This window comes from Coregonus lavaretus (genome assembly GCF_964263955.1).
Source record: "Coregonus lavaretus genome assembly, chromosome: 33".
Classification (NCBI taxonomy): Eukaryota; Metazoa; Chordata; class Actinopteri; order Salmoniformes; family Salmonidae; genus Coregonus; species Coregonus lavaretus.
Genome location: NC_140020.1, coordinates 6,710,677 through 6,720,021, shown reverse-complemented (window position 1 = coordinate 6,720,021; position 9,345 = coordinate 6,710,677). Strand labels below are relative to the sequence as shown.

The 9,345-nt window shown below is 48.6% G+C and overlaps 1 protein-coding gene across 1 annotated transcript in view; it reads right to left on the bottom strand.

The window, feature by feature from the left end:
- Positions 1 to 917: 917 nt before the first annotated feature.
- opn8c (opsin 8, group member c) overlaps positions 918 to 9,345 on the bottom strand; it is a gene marked incomplete at both ends in the record, with an annotated part of 29,970 nt that continues 21,542 nt past the window's right edge. The window contains one exon of the mRNA XM_084150738.1: positions 918 to 1,274. Coding sequence (XP_084006864.1) covers positions 918 to 1,274 — 357 coding nt within the window. The remainder of the gene's footprint in view (positions 1,275 to 9,345) is intronic.

Here is a 9,345-nt window from a genome sequence, read left to right as displayed (position 1 = left end):
TGCAGAGGTCTTGAAAAAGGAGGGTCAACACTGCAAATATTGACTCTTTGCATTACTTAATGTAATTGTCAATAAAAGCCTTTGACACTTATGGAATGCTTGTAATTATACTTCAGTATACCATAGTAACATCTGACAAAAATATCTAAAAACACTGAAGCAGCAAACTTTGTGAAGACCAATACTTGTGTCATTCTCAAAACTTTTGACCACGACTGTAATGATCATGCTGTTTCATCAGCTTTTAATATGCCACACCTGTCTGGTGGATGGATTATCTTGGCAAATGAGAAATGCTCACTAACAGGGATATCAAATATGAGAAATGAGCTTTTTGTGCATATGGAACATTTCTGGGATAATTTATTTCAGCTCATGAAACACGGGACCAACACTTTAATTAGCTCCTAATTCTCACTCCCTTAGCTGTCGGACACTAATGCATATGGCGGAGGCACGCGTGAACGCGCGAATGGAGGGCCGAGGGATGAGGGTGAAGGGACTGATTTGGGATTCAGTCTAAGGAGCACCACCCCCGATTCACTTTTCAACTAATCCCAAACCTATCGCAGAGTCCACTCCCCTCTCTCAGTGTTCAGGTGGGGATGGGAAGGAACTATTAGACAGGTGCTTGACTTGGATTGAAATAGGTGCCAGTACTCATTTTGGGTGCCAATACTCTTCATATTTAGCTGCAAGAGCTCCACAATACTTTTGAGCTAATATTCTGTAAGAGGAACAGGAGCTCAAGCAGTAGAACATTTGAGGTGCCGGTACTTGGCTCCAGTGAGCTCCTGCCCAAGTCAAGCACTGGACAGGTCTATGGTCCACAGCCGAGGGGGTCACTCTGATCTTGGACCCTCAGCAGGAGATCGCCCCAAATCGTGCTCCCTGTGTCCTCGCTGTTGTTGCTCCGGCTATTTCTCCCCTGGGACTCCCCCTCCAGATATCTCCAGCTCCTGGAGCTGGATCTGGATGGGATGTGGCCCCCTGGGGAGTCCCTCCAGGCCCGTGGCGGAGCGGATCCCCACACGGTTCCCGGCTAACCGGGGGTAGAAGGAGCGCAGCAGGCAGCGCAGCTCCTGACGGAAGGCCTTGTTGAAGTAGAAGTAGATGAAGGGGTTGTAGACGTGGGAGCTCTTGGCGAAAAGCGCGGGGAACACGAAGCACTCGGGCGCCATGTACCTGCTGTCCTGGTGGAAGATGAAGAGAAAGGAGACCACGGCGTAGGGAGCCCAGGCCGTCACAAAGCCAAGGCTGATGCAGAAGAACATCTGAGGGGGATGACAGAGACATTATATTGTGTCCAATATCTAGACTCAAATCCATACAGTATTCGCTAAATCCAACTCTATCGCGTAAGCGCTCATACAATAACTGGTGTCATTGGGTAGCCTCGAATAAACAGCATGTACTAAAGCCAACTCATTCAACGTTAGAGTTGGCTTCAGTATATGCAGCTGATTCGAGCCTACCTAATGACACCACTAGTAGGCACGGTGTTCCAAATTTCACCTAAGTGCATCCGCTTCCCCTTTCCCACTTCTGTACTGACTTTACTGAGCAAAATGCAGCCCAATAATTGCTTAAGTGCCACATTCTGATATATATTTGTTCAGCTCTTTTGCCAATAATTGGGCAAAAGGTAAACACAGCCTTTAAAATGACAAAGGACATCGGTAGTAGAGAAATAATCTTCAAGCCTGATAAATATTTTTTACTTCTCAAAGGACATACCTATTAATAGTTTACAACCATTAGTCAATAATGGTACTAATGCTGAACATCAAATGGTTCACAACTTCATAAACTCCCTTCAGTATAGGCCTAATGCTGTTTCTTGAAACCATGACAAATGGAGCAATATGGACAGCGTACACTACAGGCCCTTTGTAGCTCAGTTGGTAGAGCATGGCACGTGCAACGCCAGGGTAGTGGGTTCGATTCCCGGGACCACTCATATGTAAAATGGATGCACGGATGACTAAGTCACTTTGGATAAAAGTGTCTGCTAAATGACATATAATATTATATAGGTAACACTTTACTGTAGGTGTCCTTATGCATGCATTCATGAAGCCTTTATAACCTCTACTGTAGTCTGCATGACAATTTATGTAATATGTTGTTAAATGCTGCATAAGCGTCTACATACCAGATGTTATAACAGGGTGTTATGTCATTTACAAACCTCTGTGTAACATTATTACATTGAATGGAATGATGGGCGTCATAACCATGTAATATGCCCTTATAGAGTGTGCACAGACACCTTAAGTAAAGTGACAATAATCTGAAGTGTTATAAAACAGTTATGAATGTGCTTATACCACAGGAGAGTATCACACAACTTTACCATTCAAAGGATCTCAAAGAAACATGGGCAAATAGGAGCACAGATAAACTTCGGATTTTATTTATTTTTAAAAACACATTATAATACCAACAACTTTCCAAGAAAACAAAGTTGCTGAGTTGCTGGATGTGCAGGCTACAGTAACAATGACAGCTGGGTCGTTCCATGAAAAGAGTGCCTTTTGCTTCCCTTTGATATTTTAAGTAGAAATTGTGCACAATATAGAATATTAAAAGCATGTTATATTAAATGAAATACATTTACATTTTAGTCATTTAGCAGACGCTCTTATCCAGAGCGACTTACAGTTAGTGAGTGCATACATTTTCATACTGGCCCCCCGTGGGAATCGAACCCACAACCCTGGCGTTGCAATATAGACCACATGGATCATTCAATCAATCTGATTTTCAATATGAATAAAGACTTCCTAAAGTGCCAAAATGTCACTTCTAGGAAGATTTTTATCCACTTAATCCAAAAATGTCTCCAAGTTTCACCATCATTGTATATCCCCGAGTTATGTTGTTACTTTGAAAAAGTCATTTCTGAAAATTATTATTTATTTAATCAAGATTCAATTTTAAATGGTCTGTCCCTCATTTTAAGGTCAACCCTGTTAAGTGAACGAACTCTCGTGAAACTATTCCTTTTGAAATAAAATAAATAAAAAATAAAAAACATTGAACATCTAATAATCAAATCATCAGTGTAAAAGGAGGTGAGCTGGTTCTTTTCTGGCATTTTGTGGCATTTTGTGGTAGAAAACTGAGCGGGTTGAGCATATCACGTCAACCCATGCTATTTGGCCCTAAACAGAGAGTACACAGTGGCAGAATACCTGACCACTGTGACTGACCCAAAATTAAGGAAAGTTTTGACTATGTACAGACTCAGTGAGCATAGCCTTGCCAAATGTATGACCATATTAGAGACACATATTTCCCTCAGATTACACAGACCACAAAGAATTAGAAAACAAATCCAATTTTGATGAACTCCCATATCTATGGTGTGAAATAAGGCCATAAATCAACAGGAAAACGCTCATCCAGATGCAGCGCTCCTAGTGGCCGGGGACTTTAATGCAGGGAAACTTAAATCCGTTCTACCTAATTTCTACCAGCATGTTAAATGTGCAACCAGAGGAAAAAAAACTATAGACCACCTTTACTCCACACACAGAGACGCATACAAAGCTCTCCCTCGCCCTCCATTTGGCAAATCTGACCATAACTCTATCCTCCTGATTCCTGCTTATAAGCAAAAACTAAAGCAGGAAGCACCAGTGACTCGGTTAATAAAAAAGTGGTCAGATGACGCAGATGCTAAGCTACAGGACTGTTTTGCTAGCACAGACTGGAACATGTTCCGGGATTCTTCAGATAGCATTGAGGAGTACACCACATCAGTCACTGGCTTCATCAATAAGTGCATCAATGATGTCGTCCCCACAGTGACCGTACGTACATACCCCAACCAGAAGCCATGGATTACAGGTGTCACACCCTGGTTCTGGGACTCATGATGTTGAGCCAGGGTGTGTGCATTCTATGTGTTCATTTTCTATGTTTGTATTTCTGTTGGGTTTATTTCTATGTTTGGTCAATGACTCCCAATCGGAGGTAACGAGTGTCAGCTGTCGGCTCGTTATCTCTGATTGGGAGCCATATTTATACTGTGTGTTTTCACCTTGGGGTTGTGGGTTTTTGTTCCGTTTCGGTCGGTGTACCGTGGACTTCATGAGTCGTCTTTTGTTTGTAGTTCGAAACTTTAATTAATAAAGTCATGTTTCTTGCACACGCTGCGCCTTGGTCTCCTTCGCTCTTAGACGACCGTGACAGAAAAACCCACCACAAAAGGACCAAGCAGCGTGTCCAGGAGCAAGGTGATTGGACATGGGAGGAAGCGCCGGGAAAGGAGATCGAGAGGCTGGCGATGGCCCAGGTGGGCAAATCGTGGTCCTGGGAGGACATGCTCGGGGGCAAGGGACCTTGGGGGAGGATCAAGGCCCTGGCGAGAGAGGAGCAACGGCGTCAGCAGGGCCATCGTCGGAAGGACGAGAGGCAACCCCAAGACATTTTTAGGGGGGGCCACATGGCATGGACGACGGAGGCAAAGATGGGGCGAATCCAGGAGGCCACCAGGCCAGGGGTACACCGCCCTGTACGTCCTGTGCGGATGCCTCACACAGAGTGTGTGAGGGTAGGCATTCAGCCAGGACGGGTGGTGGCCGCTGTTCACTCCAGGCCTCCTATCCGTCTCCACAGCCCGGTCCGGCCTGTTCCTGCTCTACGCACCAAGGCTACGGTGTGCGTCGACAGCCCTGCCCGGCCTGTTCCTGCTCTACGCACCAAGTCTACGGTGTGCGTCGACAGCCCTGCCCGGCCTGTTCCTGCTCTACGCACCAAGTCTACGGTGTGCGTCGACAGCCCTGTCCGGCCCAGTCCTGCTCCCCGCACCAAGTCTACGGTGCGCGTCGCCAGCCCGACCCGGCCTGTTCCTGCCACTCGCACCAAACCTACGGTGCACGTCGCCAGCCCGGTCCGGCCTGTTCCTGCCACCCGCACCAAGTCTACGGTGTGCGTCGCCAGCCCGACCCGGCCTGTTCCTGCCACTCGCACCAAACCTACGGTGCGCGTCGCCAGCCCGGTCCGGCCTGTTCCTGCCACCCGCACCAAGTCTACGGTGTGCGTCGCCAGCCCGACCCGGCCTGTTCCTGCCACTCGCACCAAACCTACGGTGCGCGTCGCCAGCCCGGTCCGGCCTGTTCCTGCCACCCGCACCAGGTCTACGGTGTGCGTCGCCAGCCCGACCCGGCCTGTTCCTGCCACTCGCACCAGACCTACGGTGCGCGTCGCCAGCCCGACCCGGCCTGTTCCTGCCACTCGCACCAAGCCTACGGTGCGCGTCGCCAGCCCGGTCCGGCCTGTTCCTGCCACTCGCACTAAGCCAGGGGTGCGAGTCGTCAGCCTGGTAAGGCCCGTTCCTCCTCCACGCACCAAGCCTACGGGGTGCGTCGTCAGCCCTGTCCGGCTCGTTCCTGCCCTCCGCACCAGGTCTGTGGTGCGCGTCGCCAGCCCATTCCGGTCCATTCCTGTTCCACGCACCAAGCCAGGGGCGCGTGTCGTCAGTCCGGCTCCGGCCAGCGGGGCTAGAAAGGACCAGGGGTACTGTGGGGGGTGTATCGGAGGGTGGTGGTATAGGCCGGAGCCAGAACCGCCACCGAGGAGGTATGCCCGCCCAGCCCTCCCCTGTTTGGGGTTTTTGAGGCGCGGTCGCAGTCCGCGCCTTTAGGGGGGGGTACTGTCACACCCTGGTTCTGGGACTCATGATGTTGAGCCAGGGTGTGTGCATTCTATGTGTTCATTTTCTATGTTTGTATTTCTGTTGGGTTTATTTCTATGTTTGGTCAATGACTCCCAATCGGAGGTAACGAGTGTCAGCTGTCGGCTCGTTATCTCTGATTGGGAGCCATATTTATACTGTGTGTTTTCACCTTGGGGTTGTGGGTTTTTGTTCCGTTTCGGTCGGTGTACCGTGGACTTCATGAGTCGTCTTTTGTTTGTAGTTCGAAACTTTAATTAATAAAGTCATGTTTCTTGCACACGCTGCGCCTTGGTCTCCTTCGCTCTTAGACGACCGTGACAACAGGAAACATCCGCACTGAGCTAAAGGTTAGAGCTGCCGCTTTCAAGGAGCGGGACTCTAACCCGGACGCTTATAAGAAATCCCGCTATGCCCTCCGACGAACCATCAAACAGGCAAAGAGTCAATACAGGACTAAGATTGAATCGTACTACACTGGCTCTGACGCTCGTCGGATGTGGCAGGGCTTGAAAATTATTACAGACTACAAAGGGAAGCACAGCCGCGAGCTCCCCAGTGACACAATACTTCCAGACGAGCTAAACCACTTCTATGCTCGCTTCGAGGCAAGCAACACTGAAGCATGCATGAGAGCACCAGCTGTTCCGGATGACTATGTGATCACGCTCTCCGTAGCCGATGTGAGTAAGACTTTTAAGCAGGTCAACATTCACAAGGCCGCAGGGCCAGACGGATTACCAGGACGTGTACTCCGAGCATGTGCTGACCAACTGGCAAGTGTCTTCACTGACATTTTCAACATGTCCCTGACTGAGTCTGTAATACCAACATGTTTCAAGCAGACCACCATAGTCCCCGTGCCCAAGGACTTTAAGATAACCTGCCTAAATGACTACCGACCCGTAGCACTGACGTCTGTAGCCATGAACTGCTTTGAAAGGCTTGTCATGGCTCACATCAACAGCATTATCCCAGAAACCCTAGACCCACTCCAATTTGCATACCGCCCCAACAGATCCACAGATGATGCAATCTCTATTGCACTCCACACTGCCCTTTCCCACCTGGACAAGAGGAACACCTACGTGAGAATGCTATTCATTGACTACAGCTCAGCATTCAACACCATAGTGCCCTCAAAGCTCATCACTAAGCTAAGGATCCTGGGACTAAACACCTCCCTCTGCAACTGGATCCTGGACTTCCTGACGGGCCGCCCCCAGGTGGTAAGGGTAGGTAACAACACATCTGCCACACTGATCCTCAACACGGGGGCCCCTCAGGGGTGCGTGCTCAGTCCCCTCCTGTACTCCCTGTTCACCCATGACTGCATGGCCAGGCACGACTCCAACACCATCATTAAGTTTGCCGATGACACAACAGTGGTAGGCCTGATCACCGACAACGATGAGACAGCCTATAGGGAGGAGGTCAGAGACCTGGCCGTGTGGTGCCAGGATAACAACCTCTCCCTCAACGTGACCAAGACAAAGGAGATGATTGTGGACTACAGGAAAAAAAAGAGGACTGAGCATGCCCCCATTCTCATCGACGGGGCTGTAGTGGAACAGGTTGAGAGCTTCAAGTTCCTTGGTGTCCACATCACCAACAAACTATCATGGTCCAAACACACCAAGACAGTCGTGAAGAGGGCACGACAAAGCCTATTCCCCCTCAGGAGACTGAAAAGATTTGGCATGGGTCCTCAGATCCTCAAAAAATTCTACAGCTGCACCATCGAGAGCATCCTGACTGGTTGCATCACCGCCTGGTATGGCAACTGCTTGGCCTCCGACCGCAAGGCACTACAGAGGGTAGTGCGTACGGCCCAGTACATCACTGGTGCCAAGCTTCCTGCCATCCAGGACCTCTATACCAGGCGGTGTCAGAGGAAGGCCCTCAAAATTGTCAAAGATTCCAGCCACCCTAGTCATAGACTGTTCTCTCTGCTACCGCACGGCAAGCGGTACCGGAGTGCCAAGTCTAGGTCCAAAAGACTTCTCAACAGCTTCTACCCCCAAGCCATAAGACAGCTAATCATGGCTACCCAGACTGTTTGCACTGCCCCCCCCCCCCCCCCCCCCCCCCCCACCCCATGCTTTTACGCTGCTGCTACCATGTTAATTATTTATGCATAGTCACTTTAACTCTACCCACATGTACATATTACTTCAACTACCTCAACTAGCCGGTGCCCCCGCACATTGACTCTGCACCGGTACCCCCCTGTATATATACAGTGGGGGAAAAAAGTATTTAGTCAGCCACCAATTGTGCAAGTTCTCCCACTTAAAAAGATGAGAGAGGCCTGTAATTTTCATCATAGGTACACGTCAACTATGACAGACAAATTGAGAGAAAAAAAATCCAGAAAATCACATTGTAGGATTTTTAATGAATTTATTTGCAAATTATGGTGGAAAATAAGTATTTGGTCACCTACAAACAAGCACGATTTCTGGCTCTCACAGACCTGTAACTTCTTCTTTAAGAGGCTCCTCTGTCCTCCACTCGTTACCTGTATTAATGGCACCTGTTTGAACTTATCAGTATAAAAGACACCTGTCCACAACCTCAAACAGTCACACTCCAAACTCCACTATGGCCAAGACCAAAGAGCTGTCAAAGGACACCAGAAACAAAATTGTAGACCTGCACCAGGCTGGGAAGACTGAATCTGCAATAGGTAAGCAGCTTGGTTTGAAGAAATCAACTGTGGGAGCAATTATTAGGAAATGGAAGACATACAAGACCCTTGATAATCTCCCTCGATATGGGGCTCCACGCAAGATCTCACCCCGTGGGGTCAAAATGATCACAAGAACGGTGAGCAAAAATCCCAGAACCACACGGGGGGACCTAGTGAATGACCTGCAGAGAGCTGGGACCAAAGTAACAAAGCCTACCATCAGTAACACACTACGCCGCCAGGGACTCAAATCCTGCAGTGCCAGACGTGTCCCCCTGCTTAAGCCAGTACATGTCCAGGCCCGTCTGAAGTTTGCTAGAGTGCATTTGGATGATCCAGAAGAGGATTGGGAGAATGTCATATGGTCAGATGAAACCAAAATAGAACTTTTTGGTAAAAACTCAACTCGTCGTGTTTGGAGGACAAAGAATGCTGAGTTGCATCCAAAGAACACCATACCTACTGTGAAACATGGGGGTGGAAACATCATGCTTTGGGGCTGTTTTTCTGCAAAGGGACCAGGACGACTGATCCGTGTAAAGGAAAGAATGAATGGGGCCATGTATCGTGAGATTTTGAGTGAAAACCTCCTTCCATCAGCAAGGGCATTGAAGATTAAACGTGGCTGGGTCTTTCAGCATGACAATGATCCCAAACACACCGCCCGGGCAACGAAGGAGTGGCTTCGTAAGAAGCATTTCAAGGTCCTGGAGTGGCCTAGCCAGTCTCCAGATCTCAACCCCATAGAAAATCTTTGGAGGGAGTTGAAAGTCCGTGTTGCCCAGCGACAGCCCCAAAACATCACTGCTCTAGAGGAGATCTGCATGGAGGAATGGGCCAAAATACCAGCAACAGTGTGTGAAAACCTTGTGAAGACTTACAGAAAACGTTTGACCTGTGTCATTGCCAACAAAGGGTATATAACAAAGTATTGAGAAACTTCTGTTATTGACCAAATACTTATTTTCCA